The 20,384-nt window shown below is 57.8% G+C and overlaps 1 protein-coding gene across 4 annotated transcripts in view; it reads right to left on the bottom strand.

The window, feature by feature from the left end:
* Window positions 1-598: 598 nt before the first annotated feature.
* Window positions 599-20,384, bottom strand: part of PTPA (protein phosphatase 2 phosphatase activator) — a 29,922-nt gene continuing 10,136 nt past the window's right edge. For all 4 annotated transcript variants that reach the window (XM_054727150.1, XM_054727153.1, XM_054727152.1 and 1 more), the window contains 7 exons: window positions 17,651-17,776; window positions 15,852-15,969; window positions 13,924-14,023; window positions 12,857-12,981; window positions 11,615-11,715; window positions 5,911-6,018; window positions 599-2,014 (listed from right to left, as the gene is read on the bottom strand). In XM_054727150.1, the coding sequence (XP_054583125.1) occupies window positions 1,937-2,014; window positions 5,911-6,018; window positions 11,615-11,715; window positions 12,857-12,981; window positions 13,924-14,023; window positions 15,852-15,969; window positions 17,651-17,776 (756 nt within the window). In that variant the 3' untranslated portion in view covers window positions 599-1,936. The remainder of the gene's footprint in view (window positions 2,015-5,910; window positions 6,019-11,614; window positions 11,716-12,856; window positions 12,982-13,923; window positions 14,024-15,851; window positions 15,970-17,650; window positions 17,777-20,384) is intronic.

Genomic DNA, 20,384 nt, shown 5'->3' with positions numbered 1-20,384 from the left:
CCAGGAGCCTCGAGGGGCTGTTTCTCCAAGACGAGCCACAGTGAGCACTGGGCATTTATGTGCCAGGCCCTGGGCTGAGGACTTCACATCCCTCATTCATCCCGGCAGCTGCCCTGGGATCGTCCCCGTTTTACAGATGAGGAAGCTGAGACTCGGAGAGATTCAGTCATTTACCCAAGACCTTAAAGCTGGGGGTGCAATCAGGATTTGAACCCAGGTCTCCGCTCCCATGCCTGCGTGGGCGACCATAACATGTCCAGCGCGGCACCTCCCCACTGCCCAGGCAAGTCTCACCCCGACCCCAGTGCAACAGCTCGAGCCCTCGACTCCACGGCCCAAGGGGAGGGGACTTGTTGGGGGGACAATAGTCCTGTGAAGATGGAACAAACACGTGACATGAAAAGACATAGGTGGCTCTGGTTACTGTGGCTCCATAGGTTGAGTGTCACCCAGGCACCGAAAGGTTGCCGGTTCAATTCCAGGTCACGACACATGCCCAGGTTTGTGGGCTGGATCTGAGTTCTGGTGAGGCAGCCGACTAATGTCTCTCTCTCTCTCAAATCAATAAAAACATTATTTTTTTAAAAAGACACAGATGACAGGTGCAAAACAGAGGCTTTAATCCGAACAGCTATGAAGGCGCCAAGGGGCTGAGGGGGCCTGGGGGACACAGGAAGGCGGTGTCTGACCTGGGAGGGAGGCGGACACTGATGGGGCCTCTCCTGGGAAATTATTTCTGTGACTCTAGTGACTCCTGTCCCAGCCTCTGCCAGGCCACTGACCCAGCTCCCAGGTCAACCCTGGGTTGTGCTTCTGTGTGCTCCCCGCTCCCGAAGGGCGTGTGGCCGACAGGAGGCGTGGCGAATGCGGAAGGGCAGCCGGGCTTGGCAGGGGAGGGTCTGCCAGAGTCGCCCCAGGAGCAGCCCTAGAACACTCTGGAGTGGACATGCTGCTACTGGTACCCCTCACCCTTCGGGTGGGCCTGCCCATCCTCAGAGCCTAAGCCTGGGCTTGGGGGGCCATCACGCCCTCATCCTGAGCAGTGAGTCCAGGGAGGTGGGAGGACAGGGAGCAGGCTTTCTGAGCCTCCTGCAGCCCACTCACCCACCATCCATAGGGGCAGGGAAGCAAGGCCAAGGGCCCTGGAAAAGCAAGCCGCGGTGAGGAGGAACAGAAGTGGTCGTAAGAATGGACGGAGAGGAACCTAGGTTCTCCCCAACGCCCCTCCTCAGTCTCTGCCGCCACCCCCCAGCCCCCCGCCCCCGCCAGAGAAAGCTGAGAGGAGGCCTCACCCAGAGCCCAGCCCACCCAAAGGGCAGCTGCCAGAGGCTACTCTCGGGGAGAAGACCCAGCACAGCCAAGGCCAGAGGACAGAAAAGCCAGGAAGAGGCACTGAACACAGGTACTCGAAGGCCCAGCGCAGCCGTGAGGAGCAGCTGAAGGGTTACTGGCAACAACAGCCAATGCCTCTCGCTGCCCCTCCAGCCCAGGCTGCCGCCAGCCGCACCTCCAGCCCGCACACACCCACCACCCAACTCCGCTTGGGAAATGGGCCCACCTGTGGGGAGCAACTGCTCCAACCCCGAGAGCAACAAAATCAGCAAAACGCCTCCCTCCCGCAGTGGCACAGACAGCCTGGATCTCAGAACAGGACGGGCAGAGGGGGCAGAGGCAGGCTAGGGTGGAGCAGGGCCCAGGGACCATCCACCATGGCGGAAGTCAGGAAACTGGCCACACTTTGGTCACTTGTCCCAACTTGGGTATTTCAGCCTCATGCCCTGAGCCTTCCTCGACCCCGCCCTCACTGCCACCCCAGTGAACAGCCTCTCACCAAACAGAAAGAACAGAGGGAGGGGGCGGGAGGGGACCACAGCTGGGTCGGGAAGGGCAGACACAGGAACTGCGGCGGCAGCGGCGGCTCTGGCTGCTCAGCCTCCTAGCACAGGGAGACGGGGTGGATGGGCAGCAGGCTCCCGAACTTGAAGTGCTGGATCACGGGGAACTTCTCCAGGCACTGTGAGGAAGGAGGGGAGAGCAGAGAGGTGAGGGCTACACGCTCAGGCCTCCGAGGGACCCGGGCAACTCCAGAGGCTCAAACCAGTCAGTTCAAAAGGTGCCCATCCGGGGCCCAGGAGGTGGCCCGGCCTCAGAGCAGCCGCTGGCCTTTGGGGAAGGCCAGGCTTCCTACCTGTTCCTGACCACCCTCCTCCCACCCAAGACCCACCCACTCCGACTATCAGACCCACCAAATGAGAATGGGATTGAGTGGGAGAGGGAGAGCAGGGGAGAGGGGGAGAGGGAGGGGGGGGGGGAGAGGGAGAGAGAGAGAGAGAGAGAGAGAGAGAGAGAGAGAGAGAGAGAGAGAGAAGGCAGCCCAACCCCCCAAAGCAAAAGCCAAGAAGAGAGGCAGCCCAGGGACATCCCTTGGCCCCAGAGGGGGAGGTGGCACCAGAGGCAAAAAGAACCCTCCATCCAGCTCTTTAGGGGACCCCTTAGCCCAGGTCCCAGCCTGGGACAAAAGGTGTGGGGACCCTGGAACCCAGGCCTGAGAACGGTCCAAGGCCCATTTTTTCTAATGTTCAGTTCTCTGGACTGAAAAAGGCATCTTGGCACTTCAGAGAGAGACAATAAGAACCAGCTGACAGTCCCCCCTCCAGGGCAATTCCCAGGAGCCCTGTGTGGGGCAGAGAACAAGGGCATGGGCAAGGGGATGGCCCTACTCCCCAAACCCAGCCCAGCAGGGCCTCGGCCCCCGAGCTCTGGCAGAGGAGAGGAGAGGAGACGGAGAGAGCGAACGAACAAGCTCCCACAAGCTGGCCTAGTCCGCAGGCAGACCCCGGGCCGGCACCCTCTGCCGCTGGCTGGGGACGGCGATGCTTCAGAACCACAGGGCCAGGAAGGGGAGGGGCCCAGGGCCCCAGCTCCCAGCCTCCCCGCACACAGGCCCTGGTCACAAGCTGGTTCTCACAGGCAGCAGCTCCAGGGGTCTGAGGCTCTGCCTCCTCTCATAGAAACAACCAGAATGTGTTGGGCACTTCCTGGCTGGGGTGGCCTTAGAGGGGGTGAGCTGCCTCCTGTGGCTGTGGTCGCCACTTCCAACTGGCTTAGAGGGACAAAGGCTTGCCATGACCGGCCCAGGTCCCTCACCTCAACCACCAGCGGCAGAGACGAGGCCTCAGCAGCGGCGGGTCCGGGTGGGGGTGGTCCCCAGCCCCGGAGGGAGGCCAGGAGGCAGCAGGAAAGGGAAATCTCTGTGCAGTGGAAGGACAGGCAACCGAGCTCAGAGCGGGAGCAGAACTCCAGGCTACATCCAGGCTCCAGGGCCTGGGGCAGAGAAAGTGGGGAGCAGCAGCTGGGGGTGGTCCCTGGGGGGAGGAGCAGCAGCAGATCTAGGCCAGAGGCAAAGTCAGCTGCCATTGTGCTTATGTCATGGAGGAAGTGGTGGGAGTTTGTAAAAGGGGGGAGCAAGGCCCTGGAATTTGAAAAAGGGTCAAAGGTCAACCTGCTTCTCGCAGCAAAAGCGTGCGGCTTGGGGAGGGGGTGGAGCAGAGTGCTCTCCGCTCTACCCTCAGGGACCCTGGACGGCTTCCTCAGGCCCCAGGAAAAGGGGGGGGGGGGGGGGCGGGCGCTAAGGCGAGAGGCTGCTTGAGGCAAAGACAGCCCCTGCTCCAGGGTGACAGTGAAAGGGCAGCCCTGGCCGGGCCTGTCTCCCAGCTGACCGGCCCAGGCCACACCTGTGTGCCAGGCGGGGCACACCTCAGCCTGTCCCCGCTGGAGGCCAGGCCAGCAGGCCCTTCTGGGCCCGGTGACTCAAGAGGGAGAAGAGGCTCCCTGGGCCCTGGCCAGGCCCCTCTGAAGGAAGAGCCGGCACAGGAGGGACGGGCTGGCCACCACAGGGCCCTGGAAGCACTGGGCTCTCAATTCAGGAAGGCCGGGCCGGCAGCGTGGAGGTGCAGGCAGCCGCTTCCAAACCCCGAAGCCGCCCATTGCGGGGCCTTCCCAGCAGACCGCAGACCGAGAACTGGTCTGGAAAAGCAATGCTTCCCTCGGCTCTCTGGGCAGGGCGCAGGGATCCCACAGACTCCCAGGGACCAAAGACCAAGGGCCACTGCTACGGTGCACACCACAGAGACCTGGTGTCCTAAGGCCGCTGAGGTCCCACAAAGAAGTCCGGCCGCCACCCTGTGCCTGGCAAGGCTGCCAGCTCGCACGGCGCCTGGTGCACCCAGAGCTGGGGTTCCCGTGTTCTCTGCTCACGCTCCCTCCATCTGGTCCTGAGCTGCAGGTAGTGTGGGTCCCTGTCCTCCTTGTTCAACATCCACAGAAACCTGCCACTGCCACACAGACTGCTTGTCCGCACAGCACTTCACCTTGGATCTGAATTTGCTCCTCCCTCCGCCTCTGTCACCCAGAGCTCACTGGCCTCGGGAAGGGCAGGTGCAGAAGGGTGGCAGGGTCTCCTGTTCTGCCCTTAGGGCCCAGGTCAAGGTAAGTTCAGTTACTCCACTAGGAGCCTGCAGGACGGCATTTGAAGAACCCAAACAGGAAAGGCACCAGAGTCCTGCCTGTGACAGGCCCGGCCCAGGAGTGGGGGGTGGGTGCGAAGGGCCCTTTGCCCCTCCCATACGGCACACAGCCCCCAGCAGTGGAGTGGGCTCAACAGGGGGACAGAGTTCCCCATCAGCCCCCACGGTGAGACTGGGGGGGCGGGGGGGGGGGGGGGGTCAGTCAGAAACAGCAGTACCCCGAGGGCGAGGGCGGTGCTCTCCCGGCCGAGGCAGAGAGAGGGCTGGCGGCTGCCCGGAAGGAGCCTGTGCAGCCCGGCCAACCTCCTCTCAGATTAGAGAGGTATGTGGGCTGGAACCTAAACACAGGATGTGAAGTCCAGAGGAAAAGGACTGGAGGGGGAGGGGCGGGAAGGAAAGAGAGGGCCAGCCCCGGTCAGTTCCAGTGCCATTAACCCTTCAGGGCCATGCAGAGGGAGCCAGGCCAAATGGAAGCCGCTGTACTACCAAACTCTGCCCCCCCGCTGACCCGCTTCCCCCCCCCCCGCCCTGCCTGTGATGGGCCCTGAGTGCAGTGGGTCCAGACAGACCCTCCCTCCGCGGGAGGCAGACGGATGGCCAAGGGTCCAGGGATGGGCAGCACAGACAATACCTCAGAGCCCAGTCTAAGGCAAAAGGAGGGGGCTTTGGGGACCCATTGCTCTAGGGAGGGACTTCACATCCAGGCCCTTCCCAGGCCAAGGTCAAGCAGCTCAGACTGGTCTGCCCACGATGTGGAAGGAGCTAGTGGAAAGGACAGGGTGGAAATAAAATGGCTCCTCCCTACTTGCAAGAGAAAAGGCCACCTCCTTGGCTGGGAGAAGGGTGTCAAGGAGGACAGGCCAAGAAGGCAGGGGACACCCTCAGAAGCCCAGCAACTGCCCCCCCCCCCCCGTGGGGGGAGCTCTGGAAACTCTGACTGGGGGTGGGGGAGGACCACCTCAAGTGGTCATTAAAAAGGCCAGCTCCGGCCGCCAGCAGGGCTCAGTGGTTGAGCGTTGACCTATGAACCAAGAGGTCATGGCTCGATTCCCGGTCAGGGCACGTACCTCCAAAGGATACCTTTTCCCAAGCATGTCTTCATTTTTGTGTCCCCATGGGTGACAGCTATGAGGGGCCTCTGGCCACCTGACAAGCGGGAATGGAGATTTTCCCCTCCCCTCCTCCCCCCGCCCCAGCAGCAGGGCCTTCCTCACTCACTACAGAGCTGGGCCTCAGTCCAGTCCTGCTTTGAAAGCCCATCCCAAGATGGAGGTTCTGAAGCCTCAAGTGTCCGAAGGGCTGGCCCACAATTCAGAGCACAGCAGGGGAGCGGGGGTGGGGAGCAGCAGCCCCAGGGCCAAGGGCCCCAGCCAGCCCCACTCACCTCGGCCTTATACATGCGGATGAGACCCTGGTTCACTTTGGACCAGGTGGGGACCGCACTGATGTTCCACAGCTGGTTGGAGTGCTCGGCGAAGGGGCCCGTCTTCATCTGGAAGAGAGTCCGCAGCTGGAAAGGTGGGCCACCTGGGAGCCCAGGCCCTGCTCCCCTAGGGCAAGGGCAAGCGTGCACACACATACACACAGATGCATGCACTCACACACATACACACAGATGCATGCACTCACACACATACACACACAGATGCACACACATACACACAGATGCATGCACTCACACACACACATACACACAGATGCATGCACTCACACACATACACACACATGCATGCACACACATACACACAGATGCATGCACTCACACACATACACACACAGATGCATGCACTCACACACATACACACACAGATGCACACACATACACACAGATGCATGCACTCACACTCACACACGCACACATGGGCACCAGGCCACAGCAACTGCCTGTGGGGCACACACACATACAGGCACACTAACTGACACAGACAGGGTCCCTCTTGGTCTGCAAGACCCACTGGGAAAACAACCCCTACTCAACCTCTTCCTTCCGCAGCCAAAGGGAGGGGTCCGATCCCCACCACCCACCAACCCCGCACCTCAGAAAAACAAATCTCCACCCAAACCCCCAGGACATCTCCCACCAGCTCCCCAGGGCCACGGGGTGCCTCTGACAGCACGGGGACCCACTCCCGCTTAGATAAACAGCAGCAGCAGCCTGGACCCCAGCTTCCCCCGCCCAGCCCCCCACACAGGGTGGGCTCTGCACTGGGCACCGGGCCTGCGCCTGCCACTGGCAGAGCTAGAAGAGCCGAGGGAGGGGTCGGTTTGGAGGATGGCGAGCTGGGTAAGACCAAACGCAGGCGTCGACTGCAGAGGCGGACTGAGGGCACCTGCTGCAGATTCAGGAGGAAGGTCTGTTTAGAAAACCGGCTGACTGGCCAGGAGGTAGGAAAGGGAGGCAACCACACGAGCAGGGCCAGGCAGGGGCAAGGACAGTTCCATGCCTAGTCCCTCCTCGGGCCACAGCCTGGCCTCGGGGAAGGAAGGAATTCTGCATCCAGCACAACTGTCATGGAGTTCTCGTGACATCAGAAACCACAGCACTTAACAGGGTTCAGAACCCTGAGCCCCAGGCTTCAGAAGAAAGAGTTTAAAAAGCAAAGAGGCTAAGCTGGCAAGGAAGCACAGACTTGGACCCCAAGAGTGTGGAAGATTCCAGAAGCGCTGTGCATGGAGGTGGGGCTGAGGGAGAGCTATTCTAGGGAGAAAGGAGGGGTCCAAAGCTCTCTCTGCATATTGGGCATCACAGAATGAAGACCCAAGAGCACATCACCACCCACCCCTGCCCTCTGGCTGTGGTCTCTGCTTCTTTAGTAAGGGCAACTCTTACAAAACTGCTATCCTGCCCCTGTCTAATCCCTCTCCTACCCAAGTCCCCCAAAAGTCTATCTCAACCCCCAAATTCAGGACAACAGGCTCCCTCCTCCAGCAGTGAGGCCGCAGCCCAAGGCACTAGACAGAGACAAAATCCACCCTGGCGCCCACAGGGCTTCTCCTGGGCCAGTCCCTGCACCCAGAATCTTCCCCCTCCTCTATCGAAGGAGGGGAGCCAGGAGCCCCAGCCTGCAGGAGCCTGGCCTTCACCCTTCACGGATCTTTGTTCCAACGGTCCCACTCAAGCAGGCTCCACCCCAACCTCCACCCTCTCCTTGGCCCCGCCCCCTCTGCAGGCTCTCTGCCCCTGGGGACCCGGGCTGGGCTCCAGCCCTCTCTTGCACACTTCCAGGACCTGCGCTCAGGGATCACAGGAGAGTGGGGCCAATTTCCCTCTGGTCAGGGTGCCATGAGCACACACCTCAGGAGGACCCTGCTGCTACCCTGCTGGTTTCGTCCACAGCAGCTCCAGGGGCCTGCTCAGCAAGGGCGCTCAGGCCAAGGCAGGCAGATGGACGCTGGGAAGCCAGAGGCTCCGCTTCCTGGGCCAGCCTCACCACTAAGGGCTTGGGAGAGGGGCCCCAAAAGGTCTCTGGCCTGCTGCAGAGCGGGGAGGCCCGAGCTCCAGAGCCCCAGTGGCCCTGACTCCACCCAGGAAAAAGCCAGAGCTGCATTTCTCTAGAGGAGCTGCCCCACTCCCACCCCCAGGCCTTCAATGTCCCCAGGTCTCCCCGAGCCCTTCAAAAGGACTTTGTAACTCTGGGAAAGGAAAACAGATGAGGGGGAAAGGAATGGGGGCAAGAAGACAAAAAAAATCAGCTCCTTCTAGCCACAAAGGGAGAGGAGAAAGAGCGAGAACAAGCAAGCAGGCTGCAGTCCCGCAGTGACCCCAGGGGAATCGTGTGAGTCAGAGCAGCCATATTGAGCAGGAAATTACTCACAGACGCTGCGTTCCTGCCTCTCCACTCCCAAGAGAATCGGCCTTTTGTAAATGGTTCCTCTGTCAGTAACTGAGGGGGGATGGGGCGGGGGTGGGGGAGGCTCTGCACAGCGCCTTCCTGTCAGCTCCTTCCCTTCCAGCTGAAATCTGATCCCTCCCTTCCCAAAACTCCAAATTTAGAAGCCAGATTGAAACTGAAATTCTTTTCCTGCCTGCCCTGCTCTTAAAGGCGCCAGGGCTGCATTTCCGAGGCCACAGCAGCTCTGCAAGGGGGGTCCACCCTCTTCTGGGATGCCCAGGGCTAGCAGGGCAAGTCGTGGGCTGGCTCCTCAGCCCCGCAAGAGACTAGCCGGGAGGAGAGGAGGTTCCATTTCCTACTTCTTGTTTTGTTCCTTCTCCTCACTGCACCAGCCCTACAGAGGGAACGCTGCCCTTCCAGACCAAGCACACAACAGCACACCGGCCGCCTGGTCCCCGCGTGCCAGGGCCAGGCCAGGCCGCTCACTCATCCATCAGGGGCTACAAAATGCTGGTCTGAGGTGGCAGGGGGAGGGTGGTGTAGATGCTGCAATCAGCAGCCAAGCCAGCTGGGTGAAACGGGCCCTCGCTGGTCACCTCAGCTCTGGGCACCCCCCTGCTAGCACCCAATGTTTACCACCGTACCTGAGCACCTAGGCCCAAAGTGAAAACCAGGCTCTGCAGAGAGGGTGTGGAACCTCCGAGAAGTCCCCCTCCCAGTTCATGCCTCTCCCCCAATTAAATGTTAAAACCATCTCCAAGATTGACATGCCTTTAGCACCACCTAGTGGCCACTGTAGGATTTTTCTCTAGCAGAGGAACTGGGTCCCTCTGCTAGGTACCTCTGAGGCCCAGTGGACGAAATTCATGCACGGGAGGGGGGGGGGGCGGGGTCCTCTCAGCCCAGCCTGCACCTTCTCCAATCCAGGACCCCTCGGGGTATGTCCGATTGCCGGTTTAGGCCCAATCTTGGGGATCGGTCCTAAACCGGCAGTCAGATATCCCTCTCACAATCTTGAACTGCTGGCTCCTAATAGCTCACCTGCCTGCCTGCCTGGTCACCCCTAACTGCCGCGCCCTGCCAGCCTGATTGCCTCTGTGTACTGGCCTGATTGCCCCTAACTGCCCCCCTGCCAGCCTAATCACCCCCAACTGCCCCCCTCTGCCAACCTGGTTGCCCCCAACTGCCCTCCCTGCTGGCCTAGTCGCCCCTCACTGAACCCCCTCCAGCCTAATCACCCCCAACTGCCCATCTGCTGGCCTGGTTGCCCCTAACTGCCCCCCACCCACCGGCCTGGTTGCCTCTTACTGCCCCCCGTGCTGGCCTGGTCGCCCCCAACTGTCCTCCTCTGCCAGCCTGGTCGCCCCTCACAGCCGGTCTGGTTGCCCCACGCAGCCTGCTTGTTCAGTCGTTTGTTCGTCCCTCACTAACTCCCCTGCTGGCCTGGTCGTAGGCAGCCACCTTGTGAGGGCGTAAGGGTTAATTTGCATATTACCTCTTTATTATATAGGATATCCAAACAAACAAACAAACATACAAAGTTTAACCTGGAGTCAATTCCCATATTCCCTGAGGCTTGGCCTCACCTTCTTCCTTGTTAGTTACTGACAGGGACCCAAGGGATTGGCCCACCACGAGGGGGAGCCAAAACGGTTTAGCCCAGCGGCTGCCAACCTTTCGGACCTCACAGACCCCCAGTGGTCCGCGGACCACCAGTTGGTGAGCGCTGCTCCAAAGGTTTCCTTAAACCAGCGGTCGCCAACCTTTCAGACCGGTTGGCGACCGCTGGTTTAGCCTCTTACCCCACGTGAGCCAAGCCACTGTTCAGCATAAAATGTGCGCCCCTTTCCCCCTCCCTGCTCCTCCAGCTCCTCCTGGGGTCCCCCGGGCTCTGCAGACCCTTGCATTCCACTCTGGAGGGAGCAGCACATGACTGGCTCTCGCAGCAGTGAGCCAGGCTGCCCCGCAGTCCTCCCGACCTTGGGCCAGCTACACTGCTGAAGGCAGCAGATCTCTGAGAAGGAAGTGGGGCCGCCCAGCCGTCAGTCCCGGGTCCATTTGCTGACTTGGAAAAACATGTCATTCCCCTCTGGCCTCTGGAGTTGGGCAGAAGCCTGAGCCGAATGCTGACCAGGAGGAGCCTGGAGCCCCAGCTGCTTAACCAGGCTTCTCCCCCTCTTCAGGGGGCTCAGAATGGGCAGCCAAGTCAGCAGCCCCCACAGGTGGGGTCCACAGGTGTGCCAGGGACAACACCGGGGCCAGCAGACCTGCACGTGGGCATCAGGAAAGAGAACGGAGACAAGACCTTCTCCAGACAGCAGAGCCAGGGCCCCTTTGGAAGCTGGGGGAGGGCCCTCCTGGAAGAGAGGCCCTGAGAGCAACGGGCAGTCACCCGAAAAGTGTGTTTAAATACCCACTTCTGGCTCTCGTCCTCCAAGACTCTGATTCCGAAAGCTGGGGTGGGGCCCAGGAATGTGCTTTTTTTTAAATCCTCACCTGAGAAGTATATTTTTTCCATTCATTTTTTTTTTTAGACAGTGGAAGGGAGGGGGAGGGAGAGGGAGAGAGAACGAGTCACACTGATTGGTTGCCTCTCGCTGGGGATTGAACCTGCAACTAAGGTATGTGCTCTTGACTGGGAATCCAACCCGAGACCCCTTGGTCCAAGGGCCAACATTCTAACCATTGAGCAAACCAGCCAAGGCAAGGGATGTGCATTTTAACAAGCTCCCGATGCGATCTCGGGAGGCAGCCCAAGGCTGCACTGCGGGAGACCCGGTTCAACAGCCCCTGCTGCGTGGGCTGGGCCCAGCTGCTGTTTTCACCTGTGGCACTTCACCTGCCCCGTCCTCAGGCCCTGACAGAGATCTGTCCTGCCGTCCACTCCGGCACCTCTCCACCTCCTCAGTGGCTTCATCCCACATCCACACACGGAGCTCTACAGACCCTGGGCCCCGCCTGCAGGATGCTGACACCCCCACCTTCACACCTGCTGCTTCGGTCACTAAGCCTGCTAGTGAGCGAGTCTGTCTCTCATCTCACGTAGAAACCCCAGGCGGCCAACTTAGGGCGGGGAGCCTGGATGGTCAGAAGCTGACTTTTCAGAGGCCGAGTGGGGCTGCCTTTCCAACGACCAGCCTTCGGGGCAGCCCTGCCCTCTCTGGGCAGCCGTTCTGGCTCCTGTCCAAAGCCACCACCTCCGCTTCTTTCAGCCTGGAGGCCGCCGTGGGCTTCTCCCTCGCCCGCTGCCCTCACCTCGGTGATGAACAGGATGCACTCCAGGAACATGAAGTCCTTGTGATTCTCATTCACGGCCTTCTCATCGACAAAGTGCCTGGGCTCCAGATTCGGGTGATCTGGGAACAGCAAAGAGCCCCGGGGTTCAGAACCAGGTGCTCACGCCACCGGGGCACCTTGGCCCACACGGTCCACACCCACCCCAGGGCCACGGTCCCGCCTGTGTCCCTGAACTCTGGACCTCACAGGAGCAATAAATGGCCTTGTGCGTGTGTATATTCCAGTGTGACAAGCTCCAGCTCTGTTTCTCTCTAACCATGTGACTCAGTTCCCTCATCTGTGCAATGGGGATAAGAACAGCACCTCCCTTGTAGGGCTTGAGTACCACCTGGCCATCACAAGCACAGAAAAGCACTCGGCGGTGCCTGCGCAGGGTCAGTTGATGGTTCCCAGGCTCACTGAGAAGGCTTGGGGAGATAATCTACCTGGGCGCTCAGAGCAGTGCCTGGCACAGGGCACGTACTCAACAAATGGTCATTTATTAATATCCATAGGCAGTTCAACCTACGCCGAAATCGAAGTTATCACTGCCCACTCACCCACTTCTGCTTACCCAGGGGGAAGAGGGGATCCACCAGAGCGGCCCACTGCCCAGCACCTGGTGGCAGCTCCCTGAGGGGCCCCTTGCACACGGCTCAATAATGACAGTGGATGACACTGGTCACCGAGTCAAAGAGGCCCTGATTTTCAACATAAAACCCCACAGCTGCTGCCAGGAGCTGGAGCGCATTTCACACCAGTCCATAATGCACCAGGCGAGGGCCGCTGCTCCAGCCCATGTCACGTTCCATTATCTCGGTGGAACTCTGCCTCCGCCTCCCCAGCCTGCCACGCGGGCGTGCAGCAGGTCGGCGCAAGCAGCCTCCATAAATAGCCAGTCTAATGTGTGCGTTACCAGACGTCACTATCTGGGCAGGAGAAGGCAGGAGGGACAGGATGCCCGCTGGCGGGGAGGGGTGTGGAGGGGTGCACGCCCCCTTCAGTACCTATCAGCTGTGAACTGCCCCAGATGAAGGGCAGGAGGAGAAGGCAGGAGGGACAGGATGCCCGCTGGCGGGGAGGTGTGTGGAGGGGTGCACGCCCCCTTCAGTACCTATCAGCTGTGAGCTGCCCCAGATGAAGGGCAGGAGGAGAAGGCAGGAGGGACAGGATGCCTGCTGGCGGGGAGGGGTGTGGAGGGGTGCACGCCCCCTTCAGTACCTATCAGCTGTGAGCTGCCCCAGATGAAGGGCAGGAACTGGAAGTCATCCAGGCCCCACACGCCCTGGCTGCCTGCTGGCTCCATCCTGTATGTTTTCTGGAGTTTCCGCATCACCTCAAGGTACCTGCACAGGAGGGTGGGGAGGAGAGGAGAGGCAGCGAAAGTAAAAGGACTGTCTCAACCCTTCTGCCACTGGGAACTCAGGGAGGCCAGAACTAACCGCCTGAGACTACAACTGGTCTCCATTTCAGTGAAGTCATGCACCAGTCATGACCAGCTGATCCTCTCAAAGTAATGTCGCTTTATTTTTTCTCCCACACTCAACCTTCCTTTGGCCCACGCAAGGGGCAAAACCCCTCCTGGGAAAGGGAGTTGGCACCATCAACTCCCGATACTGTGAACACCCAGGCAGGGCCTCGGCTTCTCTAACCGCGGCATGCCAACGCTGTCGGGCTGCGTCCAGGTCTCCTTGGAGCTCCTGCATCGCGGCATTGCTGGAGCAGGGCCCGGGACGAACACTGTCAGCGCTCTAGTGACGGGAACACACCTGCGCTCCCGGGCAGCGGTCTGCGTGGTGAGGGCACAGGTCCGAGCCTGACCGCTGGGCTCACCTGGCTGTGTGACGGCAGGGAGACCTGGCTTCTCTGCCTGTCCTCATCTACACAGTGGAAATGACAGGGCCGCGCCCTAGGGTTTCTGTGGGAATCAGCAGGTGCTGCTGAACGACGGGGACACGTTCTGAGGAATGTGCCAGTAAGCGGTCCCGTCGTGCGACCATCACCGAGTGCACCTGGCCAAGCCAGTCACTGAGCAGTGGTGCAGCCCTCAGCCTGCCTCCACAGGTGAACTCCGCGCAAGCGATAGCAATCCTTAGGGAGCATTTCCTTCACTGGTTTTCACTTGGATCTGAACCTGCAAGGAGAAGACCTGGGCACCTGCCCATCTGCAGCCCCAGCTGTTTAGGACAGGACCAGAGAACCCTCTAGCACCCGGCCCCAGCCTGACAGGGACCAGCAGAGAGACCACTCGTTCCTCCTCCCACGGCAGGTGCCCTCGTCTCACTCACCGATTGAACACCTTAAAGACAATAGCTATTTGGTCGTCCACCCGGAGCACCCCAATCTTGCAGAGACAGCAGAGGAAAGCAGCAAAGGCTGCTTCGTGTCCTGAGGGAGTAAAACAGCCGAGGTTGACAGTCTTCCAAACACAGGGCGACGGTCTTGGTCTCACCAGTGTCCCAACCACTGAAACTGCCCTCCAAGGAGGGGGGTCGGCATGGAGGTGACAGGTTCTCTTCCCTGCCCAGCAAGACGGCGGCCTCTGAAGAACCACCAGCGCTGTAATTCTCCTCCCAATAGGCCCAGGCTATGGACTTCTGAAACGGGCATTTATGTTTTATTTTGTAAATTTAACTCACTCACTAATCCCTGAACACCTACTATGGGGGCCGTCCCTGTCCAGGTCAGACAGTCCCTGCCCTTGTTTGACAGTTTATGGCAGACATTAAATACACAGTCACTTCTGTGATCCTAGCTCTGAAGGGGAAGGAGAAGGTGAAAACTGTCACAGGGGGACCCTGACATACGGGCTCAAGGTTTCCCTAAGAAAACAATATTTAATCTGAAAGATGAATAAGAACTGGCAAGGCATGGGGGTGAGGAAAGCAAAGAGAGCATTCTAGTCAGAAGAAACAGCATGTGCAAAAGCCATGAGGCAAGAAAAAAAATGTGATATGTTTGAAGAACCCTAGGAAGGCCAGTATGGCTAAAGCAGGGAGCAAGGGAGAAAGCGTAACAAGATGAGGCTGAGATCAGACAGGCTGAACAGCCATCGTAAAAGCTCAGACTTCATCCCCAGAGCAATGGGGAGCCACTGAAGGCTTCCAAGCAGGTCACATTCTAGGCATGATCACATTATAGACAAGAGGCACCCTCTTCCTTTCCCAGTCGTGTCAACAGGAATGGCCAGCAGGACAGAAAACACTGACTGGCCTGTGGACTGAATCCATGGTTCACAGAGTCAGAAAACGTATCTGGAGGGAGTTGGAGAGAGAGTATTTCAGTGACTTCCTGTCCTACTCCTCCAGAATGAAGGTCCCTCCAAGGATAAAACACTTGTGAACTGTTACGTTCACCTGCACAGTTTCTGATCATGACCAGCCAGAATCCAAGCCATCATCATTCAGGGGTGACCATCACTCTTGCACATCTGTGAGCAACTGAGAAAGGAAGAAAACCCCACCCCTGCTGACCTGGCCCCGCTCCCCTCCGGGTCTTTCCCTATTAGTCTTAGTCAAAGTTTCAAAACTTGATCCACCTGTTCCCTAGCAACAGGGGAAGCAGACACAAAGCTTGCCCAGGACCCGGGACCCAGGTCCAAGGGGGCCCTTCTGCAGGCCTACCTCTGTAGCCAGGCAAGGGGAAGGCCCAAGAGAACAGCAGCACTTGCATTTGCCTGCTTTGGGGTGGAAGGGAGAGGAAAGGCGGGCCTACCAAAGCAAGGATCCTTCTCAGACACCCCCTGGCCTGGAAAACACTCCCCCATTAAGGTGTCCACATGCTCCATTTCCTTGAGAACTCAACACAGGGAATGTGGCTAAGAGCAGGGGCATAGGGAGAAGGTGGCCACAATGCTGCCAGAGGCTACTGAGCTCTCTCATTTCTCAAGGCTTCTGTAAGCAATTGCCTTGAGATATAGTAAGTGCTCAGTAAATCATTTTGGTGATGACAATGATCTCAGAGAGACCATTTTTACCAAGAACAGGAATCAGCTCTGCTCATACGGCAGCAGGCATATGGCATCAGCTCCCCCTGGTGGTTGGAGCCAGAGCTGCAGGAACAGCACCAAGCCTCCTTGCAATCAGCAGTGCTGTACCCCAGCTCTCCCCGTCAGGCTGCTGGCTCAAGGGTCCCCAGAGACAACCCGAAAGCAAAGAGGAGACAGTCCAAGGAAAGGACGCAGTTTAGCCAAGTAAGTGCCGGGAATGGCAGGTACCTGTGCCATAGTCGATGCGCGTGGAGTTCCCCACGGACTCCTTTAGGTAAACGGCCACCTCAGGCACAGCAGCTGCCAGATGGGTGGGGACCACTGTGGCCACCAAATTTTCTGCTTCCTGATAACACAAGAGACACAAAGTGGTGGCAGCAGATTATGCAGCATCGTGGTAGGCAAGCGCCCAGGGGCAGCATCTGGCTAGGACCCAGGCTGCTCTGCCAGATGGCCTGGCCCCTACTCTGACTGGCCACAGAAGGAAAAGAAGGGAGAGCATTTATTCTTACAAAACAAAGACTACTCTGGGGTGGCTTTTCATTTGCTGGCCCTTCCTCCAGATGACAAGGTCCTGGGGGCAAGATAGCAGGGATCTGAAAAGAAGACATTAAACTTTCCCATCTGGTGACTCATCAACATCCCTTAGATGTCATCTTCCTTCACACTCCCAGCAAGGGAGTCTGTGCCATGTGTCCACCAAAAGATGTATGCAAGGATGTTCATGGCAGCACTTTTACAGGAGCCAAAACATGAAAACAACCCACAATTGAAATGTCCATCAACAGTAGAATGGATAAATTGTGCTATGTTCACACAATGGAATACTATGCAGCAATGAAAAAGATCCACTGCATACACAACAATATGGATGAATCATACAGACATACCATTGAGTAAAATAAGCCAGACATTTATATGAAGTTCAAAAAATGTTAAAATCTACCTATGGGATAGAAATCAAAAGAGCTGGGGAGATATCAACTAGGAGGGGCACAAGGGCCCTGGCTTAAGTGCTGGAATATTCTATAGTTTAATATGGGTGGTGGGTGAAAGGGTAAATATACATTAAGGGTAAAAATACAGTAAGGGCAAAAATACATTAAGCTGTACAGCTACAATTTGTCAGCTTTAAGTTATAACTCTAAAAGAATCTTTAAGAAAACAACAACTCAAGCCCATGTGCCATCTTAGAATCCAGAGGCAGCTGAGCTACTCTTAGGGAAGGAGAGCATTTGGCTGGGTCCTTGGCGCTCCCCCTCGCTCCATGTGCAAACACTAGGCCAGAGAAATGAGAACCCGGGAGCCTCCCGCTCAGTGTGTGAACACCTGGCGTGAGAATCTCCTGGAGACCCGGTGAAAAGCTGGGTTCTCAGCCCCACTCTGGACCTGCAGACTGCTTTTCTAAGGACGGGGTAGCAATCCTGCATTTTGTTTGTCTGCTTTGAACAGGTATCACCTTCATATGACTCAAAAATAAACAGGTGATAAAAGGGATGCATGGAGAAGTCCCACTCCACCCTTGTCCCCCCCCCCCTTCCCCTGCCCCCGAAAAGAAACAACAGCTTTATTTGCCTTTTGTGTATCCTCCCAGTGATGTTTCCCTATGCAAACTGGGCAATACAAACATACTTTTTATTTCTGCCTCTTTCTAACCAAAAGGCAGCTTGCAATATGCATCATAGGCCTGGCTGCTCTTCAACCTGACAGTAGACGGCAGAGTCCCTGCCCTCAGTTCCCTAGTGGGACTCCTCATTCCTCCTTACAGCTGCATGTGCTCCAAGGGCGGATGGACTAGTTTATTTCACCGATCCCCTGCAGATGGACACCTAGGGTGTTCCGATCAGTTGCCTACTAAACAGCCCTGTGCAGAGAACTGTGTATCCACATGGTCATTCCCAGAAGACGGCTAAATGCATTCGTACTTTTGGTAAATGGAATCGCCATTTTAACAAACTCCCAGTGATTCTGATATGCCTGAAAGCTCCCTCCAGCCCAGCCCCCAAGCCTGTCTGTGGCAGCCTCACCTGGTCAAGTTTGGCATACCAGGTCCTGAAGGCCTTGTTCCCAAATCGAGAGGGCTGGTCCATTGGAGGAGTCTCATCAATCCACCTGTCCAGAGTGTTGAGAAGAGCGACCAGTTTCTCAATGGCCTGTGGAGGCAAAACAGAGGCAGCCAAGACACAATGACCAAGCGGGAGCCAGAGGGAAGTCCCAACTGTTGCTGAACAATGACCCCAAGACATGGTGCTAACTGGCATCCTCCTTGCTGTCCCCCTTTCTTCCCAACATGCTGAGTATGAAAAAGAGGCCAGGGGGCATAGTGAGCTTTCCAGAAAGGGACCAGCACCAGGCTGAAGGGACAAGTGTGGCTTCAGCAGCTGGTTCTCTGGCTGGCCTCGAGGAGCTGTTGGACAAGCACGACCTGCAGCCCTGACCTTCTTTTTTGTGTTTTTAATATATTGTTATTGATTTCAGAGAGGAAGGGAGAGGGGAGAGAGAGAGAGAGAGAGAGAGAGAGAGAGACATCAATGAGAGAGAGAATCATTGATCAGCTGCCTCCCGCATGCCCCACACACTGGGGATCGAGCCAGCAACCTGTGCATATGCCCTGACCAGGAATCGAACTATGACCTCCTGGTTCATAGGTCAATGCTCAACCATTGAGCCACGCCGGCTGGGCAGACCTGACCTTTTTCAATAGAATCAGTGGGATCTTCTGTTTAGTACATAACACCTCCTCACCACAGAAAACAGAAATGTAAAAGGAAGAAAACAAAAGTCATCAGTAATCCTAACACCCAAAAATAAGCATATTGACTTTTTAACATGTCCTTCATTTTCTCCCAGTTTTTTCTATTGCTTATCATGGTGACACTTTTTAAGGCAGCTGGACTGATTCAAAAAACACCATTTAGTTGCCACAAGACCGTGAGCCGGTGACTTGAACTCTCTGTGCCTATTTCTCCGTCTTCCAATGGGCATGCTGATCAGTACCTTCGAGGCCGTCGTGAGAACTGAACAACAACCCGGGCAGGATGCCTCGTGCAGTGCCTGGCGCAGGGTGGTGGTGTGTGATCACACAGACGCTGAACGGGCACAGGGTGGTGGTGTGTGGTCACACACACGCTGAACGGGCGCAGGGTGGTGGTGTGTGATCACACACACACTGAACGGGCACAGGGTGGTGGTGTGTGGTCACACAGACGCTGAACGGGCACAGGGTGGTGGTGTGTGATCACACACACTGAACGGGCGCAGGGTGGTGGTGTGTGATCACACACACTGAACGGGCGCAGGGTGGTGGTGTGTGGTCACACAGACGCTGAACGGGCACAGGGTGGTGGTGTGTGGTCACACACACGCTGAACGGGCACAGGGTGGTGGTGTGTGGTCACACAGACGCTGAACGGGCACAGGGTGGTGGTGTGTGGTCACACACACGCTGAACGGGCACAGGGTGGTGGTGTGTGATCACACACACGCTGCTGAACGGGCACAGGGTGGTGGTGTGTGGTCACACAGACGCTGAACGGGCACAGGGTGGTGGTGTGTGGTCACACAGACGCTGAACGGGCACAGGGTGGTGGTGGGTGATCACACACACGCTGAACGGGCACAGGGTGGTGGTGTGTGGTCACACACACGCTGAACGGGCACAGGGTGGTGGTGTGTGATCACACACACGCTGAACGGGCGCAGGGTGGTGGTGTGTGGTCACACACACGCTGAACGGGCACAGGGTGGTGGTGTGTGGTCACACACACGCTGAACGGGCACAGGGTGGTGGTGTGTGGTCACACACACGCTGAACGGGCACAGGGTGGTGGTGTGTGATCACACAGACGCTGAACGGGCACAGGGTGGTGGTGTGTGGTCACACAGACGCTGAACGGGCGCAGGGTGGTGGTGTGTGATCACACAGACGCTGAACGGGCACAGGGTGGTGGTGTGAGATCACACAGACGCTGAACGGGCACAGGGTGGTGGTGTGTGATCACACAGACGCTGAACGGGCGCAGGGTGGTGGTGTGTGGTCACACACACACTGAACGGGCACAGGGTGGTGGTGTGTGATCACACAGACGCTGAACGGGCACAGGGTGGTGGTGTGTGATCACACAGACGCTGAACGGGCGCAGGGTGGTGGTGTGTGATCACACAGACGCTGAACGGGCGCAGGGTGGTGGTGTGTGGTCACACACACGCTGAACGGGCACAGGGTGGTGGTGTGAGGTCACACACACGCTGAACGGGCACAGGGTGGTGGTGTGTGATCACACACACACTGAACGGGCACAGGGCGCACGCTGCTTGGCAGCCCTATTTCCTCACGAACCTCATTCCACATCGGCATGTGAGCCTGACTTTACAACAGCCCCTAATAAGTGACTAGGACTTCATTGCGCCAGGGAACTACAATTTATTTACCGGATCCCTCACTACCAAATGTTTGGGTTCTTGTCAATCTGTCACTGCCACAAATAACACTGAGATCAACAACTTGGCAACTCATCCTCCGTGGAAATGCGGGGTCAAAGGTATAATCGTGGGTAATGCCCGCAGGACCACAGGTGTTCAGGATCCCGTCCCTCGTCGCCACCTTTCCCACAGAAGGCAGGGCCTGAGGAGTGGAATGGGTGTCACAGGCCAGGGCAACATGAGCACACAAAATGTTACTCAACGAGGAAATCAGGGGAGGCGGCCTAGCCAAGACACAGGTCTGTGAGGACGGGGAGAAAAGGGCTCCTTGCAGATGAG

Source organism: Eptesicus fuscus, chromosome 15 (assembly GCF_027574615.1).
Source record: "Eptesicus fuscus isolate TK198812 chromosome 15, DD_ASM_mEF_20220401, whole genome shotgun sequence".
Taxonomy (NCBI): Eukaryota; Metazoa; Chordata; class Mammalia; order Chiroptera; family Vespertilionidae; genus Eptesicus; species Eptesicus fuscus.
The sequence above is the reverse complement of the archived record's forward strand: the minus strand, read 5'-3'. Positions and strand labels throughout refer to the sequence as shown.